Raw genomic sequence first — 21,201 nt, forward strand, 5'->3', positions numbered from 1 at the left:
ATGTGTTTGTGTAACTTTGCAAATAATTATTTTTAATTAATTGAAAAATCACAATTTCCAACATAACTGCGATTTCATTTGTTGGAGATAAAAATGACAGAAGCCTTAAACCCAAATGTGATACACAACATAGAAATTCCACTAAAAATTTGGCAAGGCAGAAAAACAATAGCAGCAATAACAAAAGGGCTCGCTGTTTTATAGAGCAAAGCTGATACAATCCATTACTTACCTGGGCAAAAGAGAGACAGTACCTAGACTTCAAGAAAGACATCTTAGCAATACTTGTCAGTGAGCTCAACTGAAATTCACTGTGTACTTGGAGTGACCACACCAATTTGATGGTTGGTTTATCTAAATGTTTCAGCCTTTTGGAAAGAGGTAGTTTCGTGGGACAGAACAAGGCCTTTGTTGAAATTAGTCTTCTATATTTCCACAGAAGCCAAGATATAGGGGTGCTATATTTCTGGATGATTAAATTTTAAGTGATATACTCCAGTAATTGAGAAATACAGTCTTGAATTGTAAAGATATCAAGAAGCATATTTAGAACTGGAAAATTTATTTCAACTTTCAAGAGATAAAAATTTTGCAATTATAAGCATCCTAATGTAAATACTCCAAGAAGGAGTCAAAGTCTGTTGCCTCTTTTTTAAGCTACAGTATTGTGTCTCTTACTTCTAATTTGTATTGTCCTTTACAAATTACAATTACAAATGCGGTGCATTTCCACTAGCAAAGTAACTCATTCCATTTATACAAACAACAGATCTACCAGGATACAGCTGATGGTGTGTAAAGGTAGTTTTGATCACCATAGGGAGTGGGGGTATATTATTGGCATTTAGTGAACAGGGTCAGGGATGGAGCTAAGCATTTTACCATTTGCAGGATAATTCCCTACAATAAAGAATTGTACAGTCCTAAGTCCCAATGATAATGATAAAGTTGGAAACTCTTTTAGACTATCGTTCACATTTTCTCTTCTGTAATTTTCTAGTCTGTATACTTTCTTTTTTAAATTGGTGCATTATAGTTATACATCATAATAAGATACGAGATGGTAGGGGCATACATGCATGCCTCTCTCATTTAGCCCTTCCCCAATTCCTATCACATTTCCTCCTCCCTCCCTACTTCTCATGTTTGGCTTAGAGATTGACTTTGATATGTTTATGAATGTAGTGAGTAAATTTTCTAAAATGTCTTTTTTACATTAACTTGAGGATTTAAAATTAGAACTATTAATATCATATATTGGGATGCAAACATATTTCCAGGTTGTTATTTTGGCTTTTTACATTAGTTTTTCAAATAAAAGTATTCTATATACATACTCATAGCTTTTTTTTTGTATTATGATTCTGTATTCATTGTATCAATTAAAATTCTTCCCACCTAACTATATAAAATTTTACCAATATTTTATCATAATCACTTTATTTCAAATATATTATATTTTTCATATTCATTATTGGTTTTAAGAGCTACACCTGTATTTCAGTGTAGCTCTTAAGTCAGTGGTTTGAAACACCGATTGTTATCATCTTAAACAGCCATTTACATTTCAGCTTTGACCTTGGGCAATATTGAAAACTAGATGGTTTTCAATGCTTTTTTCTGTAATGTTTGGAAGGGTATTAATATCTGGATATATTAGAATTAAATTAGTTAATACAAAAGCTCCCAGTAGTCTTTTTTTTTTAACTTCAAGAAACTGTCTTTGTACTTCTTATTATCCTAACTTTTCTTATCGCACACTATATCCCATGTCAATAAAAAGGCAATAAACATCATTCCAATTGATGTGTTGAACGCATATTTTTCCCTAGGTTATGTTTTTGATAAATATGTGAATCATATAGTTTGTCCCCAGCTTCCCTCAAGTTGAGAAAACAGATAAAGGTATTGATATATCTTATATAACCTCAAGTGGAAGTTTCTCATTATTTTTAGGATAGTATTAAAATTATCTTATTATTCTAAATTGTACAATTTTCAGATAATGTTCGGCAGATCTCTTCAGTTCCTGCATATGTACAAGTTCTTAATATTAACGATCACGCTCCTGAGTTCTCTGAATACTATGAGACTTACGTTTGTGAAAATACAGAATCTGGTCAGGTAAGAAATCAAAATAAATGACCAAACTCTGAGAAATGTATGATTGTTTTATATGTTACATGTTATATATTTGTAGAATATATTATAAAATATAATTTTCATTTTTCATGTGTATCTGTACTATGATAGTTCTGTTATATTCCATGAATTATAGTATCCTATAACTCACATATTAGATGTGAATTAATATGTAACATGGCACATATATTTTGTTATATAGTCATCTCATTTTGAAATATATGCAGTGGCCCAGCATGGTGATTCATGCCTGTAGTCCTAGTACTTGGGAGACAGAGACAGGATTATTGAATATTGAAGCTCTGAGACCAGCTTCAGCAACTCAGTGAGACCCTGTTTTAAAAAACAAAAAAGGATGGGGTGTAGTTTGGAGGTTAAATTCTCCTGGATCCAATTCCCAGTACCAAAACTCCAAAAAGTTAAAAAAAGATATTTATCTATGTTAAATATATGATTTGATAAAATCCACCTTTGGGAATCTTCTTCTAAACTCTCATGATCTGAAATTTTACTTTAATGGTAAATTTTATCAGTATCCTAAGTCTACAATGTTAGTTTCTACTTTTAGTATTCATCTTCTAACCCGATCTAATGTTTTGGCACTGGCGATTGGACCCAGAGACATTATACTTTTACACACATCCTCCATCCCTATTTTATATTTTATTTTGAAATAGAGTTCTACTCAATTGTTAAGGTTGGCCTCAAACTTGTGATTCTCCTGCCTCAGCCTACCAAATACTCTGGTTATAGTTGTGTTATGTTTAGTTATAACATATAACCAAAATGAAACTGCTCAGGAGTGAATAAAATGTGTTTCTGATTTAATGGCATAGAGTTATCCTGTGCCCTGCTAAAATTTAACTGTAAAGGTATATGAAAAACTCTGTGAAATAATATACTTTCAATAATTTACAGATATGTACACTATATTTTTAAAAGTTTTAGAAAAAAGTCTAAGGAAGGTTTTCTACATCATATAATTTATAATCTATTGAGCCAGTATTATAAATTGTATTTATTTACAAGAATGGTGCTAATTTTAACTAGGGATGTGATGTTAATCATAGATTAACTATTCCTAGATTATTTGCATAATTGATAAAGAAATGTAAAAATCATATTTTCCTCTACCCAAAAGCAGAATAATTATGTTCATAATTTTAAGGTCAAAACTCAATTCAGTTCAACTGATCCTCACCTCTTTTCTGGGAAATGCATTTTCAAACTCAGAATGTCACATTGATCAGCCCTAGTTTATAAGCAATTTATTTTAAGAAAGAAAGACAGACATCATCAAATAATTCATTTTTGCCAACCATGGTGGTGCATGCGTATAATACTAAAACTTATGAGGCTGAGACAGGAGGATGACAGGTTTGAGACCCTGTTCCAACAAAATATAAAAAGAGAAGAGCAAGGGAATGGGATGGGAATTGGGAAAGGGCTAAATGAGTGATGTGTGCCTGTGTGCCTCTACCATCTTGTACCCCATAAAGATCTATGACTACAATACACCAATAACATTTTTTAAATGGGTAGAAGATATAGCCTGAAGGTTGTACCCACCCTGGGTTCAATCCCTAATACTCCCCCTAAATAAAAATAATACTTTTTGGGAACTGGTGATGTCGTTATGAAAATTAAGAAATTTGTCTCAGTCCTATAAGTATCAGAAAAAAAAATTATACAGGACAACCTGTAATGTCCCTTCACTCAAATCCAAGGGAAAACAAAAAGTATCCTCTTTCCCTACTACATACTCTACTATTCATGAACTGAAATCAGCGGACCCATTGAGCACTATCTATTATATACCATATCATAAATGCTTTCTTCTGTATATACTGAGATGCCTTATTGTAACAATCTTGACATTAAGGCCATGATATCTAGAAAAATGTCATTTCTCTGCCACATATTTTTTTCAGATATGAATTGTAGAATCAGACTGACTTGAGTTCAAATTTGTATTTGACATTTTCTGGACAGGTTTCTCTCAGATACAATTAAAACCAATAGCTAAATATCAAGATTTACTTCTAAATGATTCTCTATAGACTGTCAAAGATGCCATTAGTCTTTTTCCCATTTCTGAAGCTGAAATAATAAATGAATGTTTATTTTCTACATAGTGCATTGGGATTGACATTTTTAGTTTTCATCAAGTCCGGGAGCCATATTGTATTACATAGTCATTACACATATAACAAAGTTTTAGTAAAGTGCCACAAATATGATATGAACCCATGAAGGCTAAGTGTGTAGAAGACTATACCATCTTGATTGTTTGAATATTGAAATCACCTAATGATGCATTTCTCATAATGTATCCCATCATTAAGCAATGTATGACTACATATTACATTAAATATACAATCGTTACTAATATTAATATTCATGGGGAGTGAGAATTTTTAATAAATTGACTTGAAGGAAACACATTTGATATTTTATTTGTGAATATAGTGATTCTGAAAAAACGTATGTAAAGCATGCAGAATATATAACCTAGAGATTATTTTTCTTGATTTATGAATAATAACCCAAAGAAGGATTATTTACGAAGGCTATTTACCTAGTAAAGTATCTCAAACCCAATAAGAATAAAAGTTCATTTTCAAATTGACTTTTAAAGTAATAGAGCTACCAGACTAATGAGTCTTGAAGTAACACAATTCAAGGCAATTAAATTTTATAACAGCCAATAAATCACCCTTAAAATCAATCTTCCTCTTTTGCCTTTATGTTAACATTAAGATTATCAGATTTTTAAAATGTGTATTCACAAGGAAGGCACAATTATTAGAATTTGCTTTTTAAAGTTTGTAATATTCCTGTGTGCCCAAGTTCTGTTCATGACATTCATTTCTTTCTAAAAATGTTGGAATTCACTGTGAGGTGTCTGCGTAGACTTGGTATTAGAACAGAGATCACTCTCAATGGATAGTGAAAATGTCAGTGAAATCAAGTTACTGTTTTACACAGTGTTTAAGGGTATCTATAGTTAATAAGTAGAATGTTAAGAGCTCCACTATAAATATTATTGAAGTTGGTTCTGTTGTCCAGTTTGAACGATGAAATATTAACTATATACTACAGGCTACATGAGACGTAGCCCTTGTATTAGGTGAATAAAACAGTTGAGAGAGTCTACAGAATATTTTTTGTAATTTCCCATTAACCTATAAACATTTCATTACAAAGTTAAGAAAAAGCATTAGGCAAGAATAAAATATAAAAAATAAAAAATGGTATATAAAATAAGAGTTTTAGAAAAGTATTTATTAATATTACTTAGGATGCTTCAAAAAAGAGCCCCTAAGGTTTTAGGTTTTAATTTCTTCAAAATTAAATTATTTCAAAATGATGTTAAAACTTCTCTCATAATATATAAATGTTCCAAAAGTATTGTGAGGAAAGTTTTCCCAAGTTACTTGATTAACTTCACTTATAGCAAAAGAAAATAAACTATACAAGTAGACATCAAATCCATTAATTCTAACACAGAGAGTACTACAAATATGTCTTTAAATAATATATTAATTAATATTAAGAACAATTTATGAAAGATAAAAGGGTGATGTTTAATAAGAAGGTTTTAGGAAAATAACCAAATTTAGTATATCAACATTTAAAAGGAATAAATGATATAACCTTTCCATTTGATAAAAATAAACCTTAATTGTAGGTACACAACAGTTTCTAGGTCAGTTGTCAAAAATTTGCACATTCATTAAGGACACACCTATGGGTTGTGAAAGATGAATATTCTGCTTGTTTTTATATGAAGATAATCTGGGAATGACATTTTACTAAGTGGACCGACATGTGCCTTTCTTCTATAAAAAATACCTAGTTCAAAGTGATTAATAGCAGGAAAATGATTACCTTTTGTCCCATGACAATTTCTACTGTTTGACGTTCCATAAACTAATTAAGTAGAAGCATAAAACTGCCAATATTTGGCCATTTTTGACCTACAAACACTAATTTCATATATTTTGACCTATCATATATCTGCCTTTATAGTTTTCACATGATATTCTAGGTTTGGGTTGCACTTTCTCCAGTAATTCATACTTTTATTCAAGAATTTGCTCATTTCTTAATACTCTCAGACTTAAATTACCTTCCTATCTCTTATGAAAATTCATATTATTTCCTTCTTTTTTATTTTTTATTTTCCCAGTACTGGGGATGGAACCCAGGGGCATTCAACCTCTAAACTACAACTCCAGCTCTACTTTTTAGTCTTTATTTTGAAACAGGGTCTTACTATGTTTTGGAGGGCCTCACTAAGTAGCTGAGGCTCGCTGTGAACCTGCAATCCTTCTGTTTCAGCCTCCCAAATATTAGAATTACAAGCCAAGCTTATTTTCCTCTTTTTAAACCTGTATTGTCATGGTACTCCTTTATCTGCATGTCTCTGTCTTCGATAAGAAATATTTCTATTGAAGCAGGGCACGGTGGCACACACTTGTAATCCTACCATTTGGGAGTCTGTAAACTGAGAATTTGAGTTCATGAACAGCCTCAGCTACTTAGTGAGGCACTCTGCAACTTAGTGAGACCCTTTTTCAAAATAAAGAATAAAAAAATATGGAAAATTTCTTGGTCCATCCCCAGTGCTGCAAAAAAAAAAAATTCTATTGGGTTTGTTTGGTCAATTCTTGTCAGCTGTGTCTGCATGAGCACCTGCAAAGATGAAAGCAGGTGAGGGTGGTGTCCCTTCAGACCCCAGGTGGTCACATGTCTCATGCCACTGCAATATCATTGAACTCTACTTCAGACCCTGCCAGTTACTTACTTTAAGTTCTTATAAAATGGAGAAAACAGCAGGATTTATTGTAAAGGATTACTGTGAAGATTAGGTAAAACAATAAACAGAACTGAACATTGTCAACAGATGCATTGCTATATAAAAGACAGTTTTATATTATCTAGACTGACTCAATCTATTTTCAATATAGAATTCAAGGTACTATAAATATAAAACTGAATGCATTGTGTCATTTTTTGTAGAAACTCTACCCAGCATGCCAAGAGAAAAAATAATAATATGAATCATCAAAAGTTTTCATAAATTCTATTTATTGTATTTTCCTATATCCCCAGTCACTCAAATGATGTCTTTTTTGTTGTTATTGGTGTTGTTATTATTGGTGGTGTTGTTTTGGTATAAGAGATTAAACCCAAGGGCAATCTATCTCTAAGATACATTCCAGCTTTACTTTATTTTTATTTTAAAGCAGGGTCCCCATAAAGTATGAGGCTGGGCTTGAACCTGCAATTCTGCTGTTTTAGTCTCTCAAATACTAAGATTATAGGCATGTCCCAGTGCACTAGGCTAGATTATGGATGTTTGTTGTGTACGGTCTTACCTTTTCAATTTATCTTTTCTCCTCTCCTATATTTAGAAGGTAGCAATAGGTTTCAGGTAAGTAGATATAAGTAAACAGTATTGACATCAAATCAATATAACATATCATATCAGGTTTTTTTAAATAATTTTATTTTTGGTGCATAAAATAAAAAAAATAAAAGTAAAAATAACATTATAGCATAATCAAGTAGGTTTCTGCTGCCCTGTGAATTTTCTTGAATTAAAATTGTGAATCAGAGAGCCAAAAAAATGAATAAATAAGTCATCCAAGAGATAAATAATTTTACTTGAAAAGTAAAATAGCATCCTTTTCATTGTCATAATGAAAGAAAAAATGAGTATTCCCAAAAAAGATAATAAGCATTTTAATATTTTTGTATAGAAATATATTTGTCTTAATGAAACGTGTGCATGTTCAAGGTTAATCCAGTAGAATTAGTGACACCTCACACGGACTGATTGCATTAGGTTAGTGGTTTCTGATTTCTTAAAGCATCAGAATCCAATAAAGCATGTCTTCCAAAAAGCCCAAATTACAAATCAAGTTAAAGAGTAGGTACTTTTCTTGTAGAGGAGGCAGTGTTGAAGCTCTCCTCACTAATTTTATTTCTACTCTATATGAGCCAGGTCAATTAATATTAAATATCACAAATATAGAGAGAATGTACAAAATATCTATTGTCTTCTTAAGACTTCACACACAAAATAGGCTTTCAGTTTTTAGTTAAAAGCTTACTTTTAATTTAGGGGATCAGGCAGTAAGATAAATTTGTCCCTGTTTAGAAATAAAGAGCATAGGCCGGGCGTGGTGGTACACACTTGTAATCCCCGCACTTGGGAGGCAGAAACAGGAGGATCGCTCAGGTTCGAAGCCAGCCTCCCTGGCTTAAGAGACCCTGTTTCCGAATAAAAAATATAAAATAGGTCTGGGAGTGTGGCCAGGAGGTAGAAGGGTTCCATACCCAGTACCATCAAAAAATAAAAAATAAGAAAAATAAAGAACATATGCCAACAAGATAAAAATTTGCAATTTGTTATCAATTTTACTTCAAGAGTTATATATACAGCAAAGTTACTGATAATAATGATATCATCCTGTTCAGTTATCAACATGAGAATTGCTTTCACCATGAGGAAAAGATATTATACATGTGATTATTATACAACAAGCTCTTTGACAAGCTAAGATATATGATCCTAAAAAAGAATCCTAGAAGTTAAATGCACTTGTCAGGTTTTAAAACTTAGAAACTTAGGTACAGAATGTTAGCCTTCTAGGCCCTGTCCTCAACAAATCGATACAAAATCATGTATTCTGGAATTAAAACATTACCAATATTATACAATTCATAATCATCATTATTTTACAATTCATCATCATAATGATGATGATAATATCGTCATCATCATCATCATCATTATCATCATATCAACATCATCACCATCATCATCATCATCATCTGTACTTGATACCAGGGATAGAACCCCAGGGTGTTCTATTCCTGAGCTACCTTCCTGGCCCTATTTTTATCATTTATTTGAACCAGGGTCTCACTAAATTGTGGCGGGCCTCACTATGCAGCTGAGGCTGGCCAAGAACTGCAATCCTCCTGTCTCAACCTCCTAAGTACTGTGATTACAAGTGTGTGCCATCATGCCCAGCTCTCAGTTTATTAAGCATGGATTAGATGGATTTTTTTCTATTTATTCATTTATTCAATATGAAAATATCAGAATTTAGACAGAAATATGTTATAAGGAAAATATAAATCAATGTGGAGAAATGTACACATTGTATTAGTTTCATAATGTTCTTTATGCCTAGGGAAAGATATCTTTTTACAAGTGTAATTGAAAATTTGAATGTGTCATCTTGCAACTGAAGATAGTTTTGTTTGACATTGTTAAGGAGGCTTTTATTCTAAAAAAATTAAAACAGTAACTTATTTGATCAACTTAATTTTTGGAATTAATCACAATCTCACTCTGTAATCTTGACGAGCATATCATTTCTGACAATAATTAATTACTTGATGGAAACATTCATGTCTTGAAATAAAAGAATTGATTGAAAACTGATTTGTTCATATCTGCATTACTGCACTGTTTTATGATTTGAGATAGGGAGTGGAGCTTATTTTATGTGGAAAACTTCCTATAATCGTTATGGGTCAAAAGAAATCATACAAATTGCTCCTAAACTTTAAACGCCTTATTTTCTCAAAGCAATTAAACAACTCATTACATTTGCACATACTTTGGTAAGCCAAAAACTACCCATTTATCTCCCAGTATAAAAATGAAGAACTTCAGCATATCATAATGACTGGCATTCAGATGAGGATGTAGTAATAAAGAAGGCTGGAAGGAAGAAATGTAGGAAGAGAGGAGAGGAAAAGGGTTTGATATTTATCAGAAATGTTTTGACAACTAAAAAATTTAGCTTTTAGATTTCACCTAATTTTTGTATAAGAAACAATTGTATCATAATCTTTCTTAGAAAGGGGAAAACACACATACTATATATGGCCTCAAAATACTTTAATATTATCCATCAGTGTGACGGTCATTTTCTTCAATATGCCTAATTATTTTGGTAAAGTAATTTATATATTCTTTTATTTTTAAATTTCATTTATTTATTTTGCTGCACTGAGGATTGAGCCCAGGGACATTCTACCTTTGAGATACACTCACAGTCCTATTTTTATTTTGAAACAGGCCATCGCTAATTTGCTGAGGCTGACCTTAAATCTGCTATCCTCCTATCTCATCCTGTCAAACACTGCGATTACAGACATGTACCACTGTGCTCAGCTGAAATCGTTTTAATAAAAGTGAAAAGTAGTAATAGCAATGATCATTTTTATGATTCTGTACAAAAATAATAAAAATTGTTCCTATGTTGTTGTTTTTTTCCCCTAGGCAATTCAGACCATCAGCGCAGTAGACAGAGATGAGTCCATAGAAGAACATCGTTTCTACTTCAATCTATCTGCAGAAGACTCAAACAACTCAAGCTTTACCATCACAGATCATCAAGGTGATAACATTCGCGCATAACGATTTTTAAGTTTATTCTTGTTGAGTCAGATTAGAGGTTTATAAAATGTGTGAAATTGATTCTACATTGTCCTCACATTAAGGAAATCTTGAGAAATTAAGCAAACAAGTGACAAGAACCATAGGATAATAGGACACCAAACCCAAAGACCAGTCCATCCATCCATCCTTCCTTCCTTTCTTCTCTTTCTTTCTTTCTTCCTTTCTTTCTTTCTTTCTTTCTTTTTCTTTCCTTCTTCTTTCTTTCTTTCTCTCTCTTTCTCCTTTCTTCCTCCCTCCCTCTCTTCCTTCCTTTCTTTCTCTCTCCCTCTCTCTTTCTTTCTTTGTCTCTTTCTTTCTTTCTTTCTTTTCCTTTCTTTCTTCTTTCTTTCTCTCTTTCTTTCTCTCTCTTTCTCCTTTCTTCCTCCCTCCCTCTCTTCCTTCCTTTCTTTCTCTCTCACTCTCTTTCTTTCTTTCTTTCTTTCTTTCTTTCTTTCTTTCTTTCTTTCTTTCTTTCTTTCTTTCTTTTTTTCTCTTTCTTTGCCGTACTGGGGATGGAACCCAGGGCCATTCTACCTCTCCACCCCCAGCCTTAATTTTATTCTTTACTTTGAAACAGGATCTCACTGAATTGCAAAGGGCCTCACTTAGTAACTTAGGCTGACTTGAAGGCCAGTTCTGAAATCGCTGGCTCCCTTTCTCGCTGCAGGCCTTCGAAGCAGAAGCACTTGTTAGCCATCAATGGGTGTCAGTCACGTCCAAGTGCAGCCCTGCAAAGGCAGCTGTCATTCTGCCAGCCGTGTTTCCCTCTCCCACTCCCTCATTCATCCCAAGTTAACCTCACTGCGAGGCAGGCATACGCTCCATCTGAGAAGAAGGTGGTACAAGCCTACTTACAGTGAGGTTAACTTGACAGTCACAGGTACTTGGAGTCATTAATTTGGGTCTAACCATATCTGAAATTGGTTTGGTTTTCTTTTTGTTTTCCTGTCTAAACAAAACTATTGTACAAATTAAGGGATAAAATATTCTGAAGGACTTTGTGTGGAGGGACAGAATTTTATTTTCTCTGTGTAGAAGTAGGTTAACTCTAAAAAGCCATTCTGTATCTTTCCCATTTGCTTCAGGAGGAGATTTTTGGCCATATTCTAAAATTATATTTTAATTTTTTATGCCTCCACTATACGAAGTACTAAAACGTCTGTCACTAAATACCTGAGCTACCTTTCCTTGTAGCTGAGGTTAACTCTGTTTTAGAAGTTATCTTTCATAGGAGAGCCGGGCAAACATGTTTTTGTCTGTTTCATTCTCATCAAATTCCACAGGGAAGGTAACTCAAATATATTTAGCACAAAAGCACAAATATCAATATAAAGGTAAATTAGTTTAAATGTCTTTATACTAATATAAAATAAGTTTTTGAGGCAAAATAAATATACTAGAACATAAGAAAATGGGTTTAGTTTAAGGTTTGTGGGTACAACTAATTTAATAAATACTTGAAAAAATGTGAACTGTCTCTTACCTCTTAAATCTGCCTAGTAAATAAATTTACATGGATCTTTATAGACTTCAAGGACACCATCTTTTTAGCATTAAAATATGTTGGGAGTAGTTGTAAGTAGGCATGCATTTTTAAAGGCTTCTATTTATTTTAATCCTAGGGTTATTGTCTTCTTAAGTCAGTCTGAGGGCTACAGAACATATTTGGGGTTATAGAATATTTAGGATTACAGCTAAGCCTTGCTGAATAAAAAAATAAAAAAGACTACAAGGAAAATATAGTTCTGAGACACAAGAAATTACATTGAAAACCAGAATTTTAGGATATGTTGAAATATATGTGGTTAATTTTCATTAATATTTTGAATGTCTTCTTTATATGAATTAAATGGTATGACAACTATTTAAGGATTCTCTGAGTTTTAAATATAAAATGAGTGTGAAAAGTCACAATGAAACACTAATGGGATCTTATTTGCAGAGTAAATTATTTCCTTTTTCAAATTAGAAATCTTGTTGTTTTATGTCACATGATGTAATAGATAACTGAAAATCTTTTGTTACTTTCAGTATTTGAGAAAATAATGGGTTCTAGGTATGAGGAAAGTGTTAGGTGTAATGAAGCCAAATAAAACTGGCAGTATCAGCATAAATTTAATGTTAGGTGTATGATTTTAGATCTAGTTTTTGTTTTTCTTATATGACTTTTTAAATTTTTCAAAGTCATTTTGAACTGTTTTAAATCATTTTAGTACTTAAATCATTAGGACTTACATAAAAATAGCAAAGAAGAGTTTGGGGAGAATGCATCATTTTAATTGTCTTTTCATTGATATTTTTCATATATACTCGATCTTCTTTGATCATATCACTATATTATTGCTTCAAGTATGTATGATGTTTGTTTATTCTTTTTGTATGAATTTATTTTATGTTGCTGAAAATTATATATTTCTGTTTTAGATAACACAGCTGTGATTTTGACTAACAGAACTGGTTTTAACATTCAAGAAGAGCCTATTTTCTACATACCCATCTTAATTGCTGACAATGGAATCCCATCGCTGACGAGTACAAACACACTTACCGTACATGTCTGCGACTGTGGGGAGAATGGGAGAACAGAGACCTGCAGTAGTAAGGCACTCATGTTTTCCATGGGATTCAGTACAGAGGTCATAATTGCTCTTCTGGTCTTAAGTATGGCAATATTTGGTAAGTTGTACTCAACTGAATACATATTTATTTATTTAAAGTAACATGATGAATATATAAAGCAGTTCATTATAGTAACATTGTATGTACAGGTGTGTTTACTTGCTCTTCTAAATATATTATAGCTTTTAAACTTGTGTATATAAATACATTTATATACACATCACATTTGAAGCTTAAAATTGCAGAAATATATACACCAAAATTTCAAACAAAATTGTTGACCCTTGAATTGTCGAATATGTGTATATATAGCCATTTATTAATCTGACATATATTCATGACAACAAATTAAAAATTCATAAAAAACTAATTATAATGATAAAGAGCCTCTGTTGAATGTTTAAAGTACTGTAGGAGATAATCCTTGGTTCTTTGTATATGTTAATGAATTTGAACCTCACCATAACTGTATGAAGTAGCAATAGTTGTCGTATCCATTGTGTAGAATAAGAATTGGAAACTACAAGAGTTGTAAGTTTTCTCAAGAGTCATGCAGCCTGGAAATGATATGCAGGGGTACTATAACCACAACTCACCACTATGTTACACTATATTTCATCTAATGAGAGCATTTTAAAAAGAGAAAATTATACTCTTACCAATCTCCAAGCACCCAGTATATTATTACTAACTCTAGTCTGCATGTTGTACAATAGATCTCTTAAACTTAATCCTAATGTCCACTTGAAGTTTCACAGGTATTCATTGACCAATAGCTCCCCCATCACCCTCCATCTTCAAACTCTGGAGATGGAGAGCCTTCTACTTTTCTCATTGTGTATTGTCTCACTTTGTATTGAGGTGATTCTGGCCTCATGAAATAGATCAGCAACTATTCCCTCTGTTTTAATTATTTGGAAGATTTTGAGGAGTGTTCTTCAGCTGTTTAGTAGAACTCAGCTATAAAACTATGAGGTTCTGGACTTTTCTTTGAAAGAAAGTTTATTACTGATTCAATATCCTTATTTGTTATTAGTCTGCTAGTATTTCTAATTTTTTCTTGGTACAATCATGGTATTTATCCATTTCTTATAAGGAATTTAGAATTTTATACTTTTATTTATTTTCTTTTGTGGGTCTGGGGATAGAACCCAGGGGTATTTGAGCTCAAAGCTATACCCCCTGCCCTATTTTTTTTAATTCTTTATTTTGAAACAGGGTCTCACTAAGTTACGGAGGGCCTCACTAAGTAGCTGAGGTTGTCCGGGCGCCACAATTCTCTGGTTTCAGCCTCCTGAATGCTGAGATTACAAGCGTGTGCCACCACGCCTAGCTAAATTCATCCATTTTTTATAAGGTTTCAGTTTATTGAATTGTCCACAGTTATTTCTTAAAATCATTTACTTCCTGTGTTGCCAGTTTTAATGTCTCCTCTTTTATTTCTAATTTTATTCATTTGTTTATTTTTACTTTTCTTTTTACATAAATATTATCCAATATATTCTGATTGTGAAATTTTTAACAAAATTACTTCAGATTTGTGTGTTTCAAATTCTACTTAATAAATTCTGAATTACTGCATAGAATCCAAGGTTTAATAAAGGTTGGTTATACTAAATACAAGCTCACATACAAATATTTGTAGACTCATACACATATATAAATGCACATATATCAATTTTTATTTAAAAACATCATGAGATTGTTTTTACATATTGTTAAAGTTATCTTATGCAATTAATATTGGTTTTGGACAAATGGGTATTATATTTCAAATACCACATAATTGGGAATTTTTGAAGTTATCCAGTATCACTGAGCACAGGTTCAGAATCAACTTTCTGGATCTGAGGATGGGTTTTCTTTTCCTTACTGTATCTTTCTGAAAATTTGATTTAACATTTTGGACTTTGCTTTTCTCATCTTTAAAAGATATAAAAAGGACACTCATAAGAATCAAACCAAGAAAGAAGTATAATGCTTTGATAACAATGACTAACATTTATTTAATAGAAAATAGACATTAACTTAGAAAATTATTATGCCACAGATTTGGTCTCAACAAGAAATATCAAAATATTCCGTTCTTGAACTTCTATTAGCATGGATCATTGGTCACTAAAATTGCAGAGTACATGTAGAGGGGAAATGTTCATTATTGTACTTGGTTCTATTTTAATATTTGAGAAAAATAAACTTGGACTTTTAAATTGATCATCATAAAAAAGAGTTCGCTATATATTTTCCCTCGAAATCATCAGCAAGAATGAATCTTATACTTCCTAGTGTTATATTAAAAGTTCAGTATATGATTATCAACAATAAATGCATACTTTTATCATAATAATCAAATTTAAAACTTTGTCTTGAGTTTGCAGCAATGGTGAAGACTGTTAAGTTTACCGTGTGAATGCTAATGTATATTCTGATATACTTTCTTCATTAGGGTTCATTATTTTGGTGTTGGCTTTAAGACAACGGAGAAAGCAGACTCTATTCCCTGAGAAAGGTGAAGATTTCAGAGAGAATATATTCAGATACGATGATGAAGGGGGTGGAGAGGAAGACACTGAAGCCTTTGATATTGCTGAACTAAGGAGCAGCACCATAATGAGGGAGCGAAAGACTCGGAAAACCACCACCGCAGAAATCAGGAGCCTGTACAGGCAGTCTCTGCAGGTTGGCCCGGATAGCGCCATATTCAGGAAATTCATTCTAGAGAAGCTGGAAGAAGCGAACACTGATCCGAGTGCCCCTCCCTTTGACTCGCTTCAGACCTATGCTTTTGAGGGAACAGGATCAGTAGCTGGCTCCCTCAGCTCCTTGGGGTCAGCCATCACTGATCAGGATGAAAATTTCGATTACCTGAATGAATTGGGACCTCGCTTTAAACGATTAGCATGCATGTTTGGTTCTGCTGTGCAGTCAAACAAATAGCTGAGAACGAAAGACATGCCACTGTGTGTTTGAGCAATTGGCCATTTTTTGATAGATCTGTCTGCTCTCGTTTTCTTCTTTCTGCTTTTACTGGTGCACCATAGTTTCACATCATAATGTAAATCACGTTGACAATGACATACATGCACCAACCTCTTGGTGCCTCCCTCCCCATTTCTCCCCCTCCCAATACAAAGTACCCAGATTGATGCTGGTATATATTCACGTGTATACACATAGTCTGGCGTAGTGTTTTGATTAATGAACGTAAGTCTTCCTCCACCCCTACCCTTATATCTCCTCTCTGGCTCCCCTGAGGTTCCTTCTCACCATCTGGAATTTCTTTTGTATCCCAATTATTTCCTCTCCTGCATGTATTAAAGAAAACACAAGACCCTTCACTCTACAATTGGCTAACCTCACTTAGCATAATGTTCTGCTCTGGTTTTCTGTGGAAGGTGAGAAGCTCTTGTTTATACTTGTGTGATTTCCTTAGAATAAGTGTCCATGGTTGTTTCAAGCTACCCACATGGTGTCCCTGAACAAAGATGTTCAAAGATATACTAATGATCAGATCTCAGATGCCAGTGCAATTCAGCTCTAGCAAGTGACTGAAGTAGTTATCCGGAACTTTTTTATCTTCATCCAATTCAAATCCTCAAAAATTTTCAAACGCCTAATATGAGAAAAGAACTAAGATAGGCTATCTCACTATTATTTTATTCATTTATTTTTTTCTCTTACAAGGTAAGAATAAAGTGTCTATTTGTGTTACTTTTCTGATAATATATAGCAATTAACTTTTACACTTGGAAAAATCTGGGTGGTTTCATAGAAGTGTAAAGGAATTTTGCATGATGAGCAGGTTTGTGACTGAGATTCCATGAATCACTCTAGTTTGATATTTTAAAATCTTTTTTGAAGACCATTCTTTAAAACTCACTGAAAATTTGTACAAATATTTGATACAAATAAAATTAATCACATATTATAATTTTTATTGTTTTGATATTACTATGTATAAAAGGGGCTAGAAAATATGGTAAGTTTTTTGTAAATTATTTTCATATGCAATCAAAATATACTTTTTGTCAAAATTGCAATGAAACAATACATATCAGTATTTTCTCATCATTAAATATAAATTTAATGACACTGGTGGAAAGTGTAAACATTTCAATGTAAATTTTTATTTCTACTAAAACTGATACAAAAAGCCAGGCGTGGTGGCGCACACTTGTAATCCCCGTGCTTGGGAGGCTGAGACAGGAGGATTGCACAGGTTCACAGCCAGCCTCAGCTACTTAGTGAGGCTCTCAGCAACTTAGTGAGACCCTATTTCCAAATAAAATATAAAAAAGGTCTGGGAGTATAGCCCGGAGGTAGAAAGCCTCTGGGTTCCACCCCCAGTACCACCAGAAAAATAAAAAATAAAAATAAAAATTATACAGATAAATCAATGGAGTACTAGATTTAAACTTGAATTACTAAGTTACTTAAATATGAGTGATTCATACCACTCAATACTGAAAAATAGCCATGCGTGGTGGCTCATGCTTGTAATCCCCCTGCTTGGGAGGCAGAGACAGGATGATCGCGCTGGTTCGAAGCCAGCCTTGCTGCTTTAAGAGACCCTGTTTCCCAAAAAAGCAAGGCTGGTTCAACATATGCAAATAAATACATATTATTCACCACATAAATAGAACTGAGAACAAAAACCACATGATCATATCAATAGATGCTGAAAAAGCATTCAACAAAATCTAACAGCCATTCACATGAAAAACTCTGCAGAAAACTGGAATAGAAGATATGTTTCTCAACATCATTAGGCAATACACAATAAACTCAAACCAACATCATATTGAATGGAAAAGACTATAAGAATCCCTCCTAAAATCAGGAACAAGACAAGGATGCCCACAATCACCACTCCTTTTCAATGAAGTCCTTGACACTCTTGTCATATCAATAAAACAAGAGAAAGATATTGAAAGAATTCAAATGGAAAACTAGAATTTTAAATTATCTTTGTTTGCAGATGACATGATCCTATATTGAAAAGACCCAAAACACTCCAAAAGACTACTAGAGCTGATTAACCAATTCAGCAAAGTGGTGAGATACAAAATCAAGGTAAAAAAATTAGTTGCTTTTCTATATGCAAAGTGGTGAGATACAAAATCAAGGTAAAAAAATTAGTTGCTTTTCTATATGCCAACAATGAATCCACAAAGAAAGAAATAGAGAAAACAATTGCATTCACAGTAACCTCAAAACCTACCCAAAGACATAAAAGATCTCTCTACAATAAAAACTATAAAACATCAAAGAAAAGCTGGCGTTGTGGCACATGCTTGTATTCCCCGTGCTTGGGTGGTGGAGACAGGAGGATCACGCAGATTCGAAGCCAGTCTCACTGGATTAAAAGACCCAGTTTCCAAATAAAATATAAAATAGGTCTGGGAGTGTAGTCTGGAGGTAGAAAGGTTCCATCCCCAGTACCACCAAAAAAAAAAAAAAGAAATTTAAAGAAAGAAATTGAAGAAGACCTTGGAAGATGGAAAGATCTCCCTTGCTCATGGACAGGCAAAATAAATATTATGAAAATGGCCATTCTGCCAAAGTGATCTACAGAGTCGATGCAATTCCTATCAAAACACCAACAACCTTCTTCATAAACCTAGAAAACTCATCATGAATTTCATATGGAAAAAGAAATTACCCAGAATAGACAAAGCAATTCTCAGCAATAAGAACCATGCAGGAGGCATCACAATCTTTGACTTCAAGTTACACTGAAAAGCAATAGTAGTTAAAACACATGGTATTGGCACGAGAACAGGCACACAGACCAATGGAACAGAAGATACAAAACCAAACCCAGACACTTATAGTCAATTGATCTTTGACAAAGGGGCCAAATTCATATGCTGGAGAAAAGACAGCCTTTTTAACAAAGAGTGCTGGGAGAACTGGCTATTTGTAGAAAGATGTAACTAAATTCTTATCTCTAGTCATACACAGGAATCAACTCAAGATGGGTAAAAGACCTGGAAATCAGACCAGAGACGTGAAGCTATTAGAGAAGGGCATAGGTTCAACACTCCAACATATAGGCACAGATAGTAACTTCCTACACAAGTCATCCAAAGTGCAGGAAATTAAAACAAGATTTCACATGTGGGATGGTATCAAACTAAAAAGTTTCTGCTCATCAAAGGAAATCATCAGGAACCTAAAGAGAAAGCCTACAGAATGGGGGAAATTCTCTATCAGCTACCACTGCAGAGGGCTAATATACAGAATATACAAGAAGCTCAAAAGGCTATGCCAGCAAAACAAACAATCCAACTAAGAAATGGGCAAATGAATTAAATACACACTTCAAAAAAAGAGCCACAAATTGACAATAGATACATGAAAAAAATATTCAACATCATTAGCCACCAGGGACACGCAAAGCAAAACTACACTGAAATTTCATCTAACCCCAATCAGAGTGGCAAGCATAAAAAAGTCAAATAATAACAAATTCTGGAAAGGATGTGGGGAAATAGGGACTGTTACATTGTTAGTGCGAGTGAAAACTAGTTTTTTCACTATAGAGATCAGTGTGGACATTCCTTAGAAAACTGGGAATAGATCCACCATATGATCGGGCTATCCCATTCCTGGGTATTTGTCCAAAGGGTTTAAAAATCAGAAAACTACAGTAACATATGCATACCCATGTTCATAGCAGCACAATTCACAATAGCCAAAATATGGAACCAAACTAGGTGTCTATCAACAGATGAATGGGTTTCAAAATTATGGGAAATACACACAATGGAATTCTACTCAGCAATAAAAAAAAAAAAAAAAATCATGTCATTCACAAGAAGATAAAAAGGCCTGGAGAACATTATGTTAAGTGAGATCAGCCAAGCACAGAAAGAAAAGGTATACATGTTAGCCGGGCGTGGTGGTGCATGCATGTAATCCCCACGCTTGGGAGGCAGAGAAAGGAGGTTCACACAGGTTCGAAGCCAGCCGCGCAGTCTTAAGAGACCCTGTTTCCAAAAATAAAAAAAAAAGTATAAAATAGGTCTGGGAGTGTAACCTGGAGGTAGAAGGGCTTCCAGGAACCCCAGTACCACCAAAAAAAAAAAAAAAGTACATATGTTTTCTCTAATATGTCCAAGTTAGGGAATATTAGATACACCAAAGGGACTCCAGATAATGGAGTGGAAACCTCAGCAAAACCAGAAAAGAGGGTTAGCTGGGGAAGAAATCTGAGGTTAATTAATGAAAAAGCTAATTCAAATATGGGTACATGTGTGAATATAACGTAGCTAACATGGACACTCAGTATTGGGAAGAAGGGAAAAAGCGGGGCATGGGGAGAGTGAAGGGCGCCAAGTACTGTGTGAATAGATGCCATTGTCAACATGATCTACCTTATGATGTGAGATTATAGTGCACCAATAAGATATAATAGAAAAATAAAAGAGGATGAAATATCTCATTTGAAATATAACTTAGAAGACATTAAAAGTAGACAGAAAGATGTAAACTGCAATGAGTTCTGTTTTAATAGTATTATTTACTTAAAAGAAAGTAAAAGTGCTAAGCAAAAGTATCTTAAAAATCAAAATTATTAAGATGGCGGCAGCCAGGGTCACAGTGGCAAACGTGGCCACCAAAAAGGACATCCATTCCTCAGAGAAGTCCTGGACACCAGATTTTGGTTTAATATCTCAGACAACTTAAGTAGACATTTCCAGCCGTGACTTTCTATCTAAAATACAGAAGTGAGAGTGAATAGTGGCAGAATTAGAAGCAAGATGACAATGCATTGCCTGCCACGTAAGAAAAGTGATGTTTGGAAGAACATCCCAGAAGATATTAGAGAAAAGACCGCTTTAGCCACGCATCCTGGGGAACTCTTAACAACATACCTTGTAAGAAAAGTGATCTATGCCGGGCGTGGTGGCGCACGCTTGTAATCTTAGCATTCGGGAGGCTGAGACTGGAGGATCACGGTTCCC

General features: G+C 33.6%; 1 protein-coding gene across 1 annotated transcript in view; it reads left to right on the forward strand.

Moving 5' to 3' along the window:
* The window catches only part of CDH19 (cadherin 19), a gene marked incomplete at both ends in the record, with an annotated part of 57,737 nt that extends 41,569 nt beyond the window's left edge, over nucleotides 1-16,168 (forward strand). Inside the window, 4 exons of the mRNA XM_080714666.1 lie at nucleotides 2,003-2,124; nucleotides 10,454-10,571; nucleotides 13,037-13,288; nucleotides 15,678-16,168. Of these exons, the coding sequence (XP_080570792.1) occupies nucleotides 2,003-2,124; nucleotides 10,454-10,571; nucleotides 13,037-13,288; nucleotides 15,678-16,168 (983 nt within the window). The remainder of the gene's footprint in view (nucleotides 1-2,002; nucleotides 2,125-10,453; nucleotides 10,572-13,036; nucleotides 13,289-15,677) is intronic.
* Nucleotides 16,169-21,201: the final 5,033 nt, after the last annotated feature.

Source organism: Muscardinus avellanarius (genome assembly GCF_963383645.1).
Source record: "Muscardinus avellanarius genome assembly, chromosome: 17".
Taxonomy (NCBI): Eukaryota; Metazoa; Chordata; class Mammalia; order Rodentia; family Gliridae; genus Muscardinus; species Muscardinus avellanarius.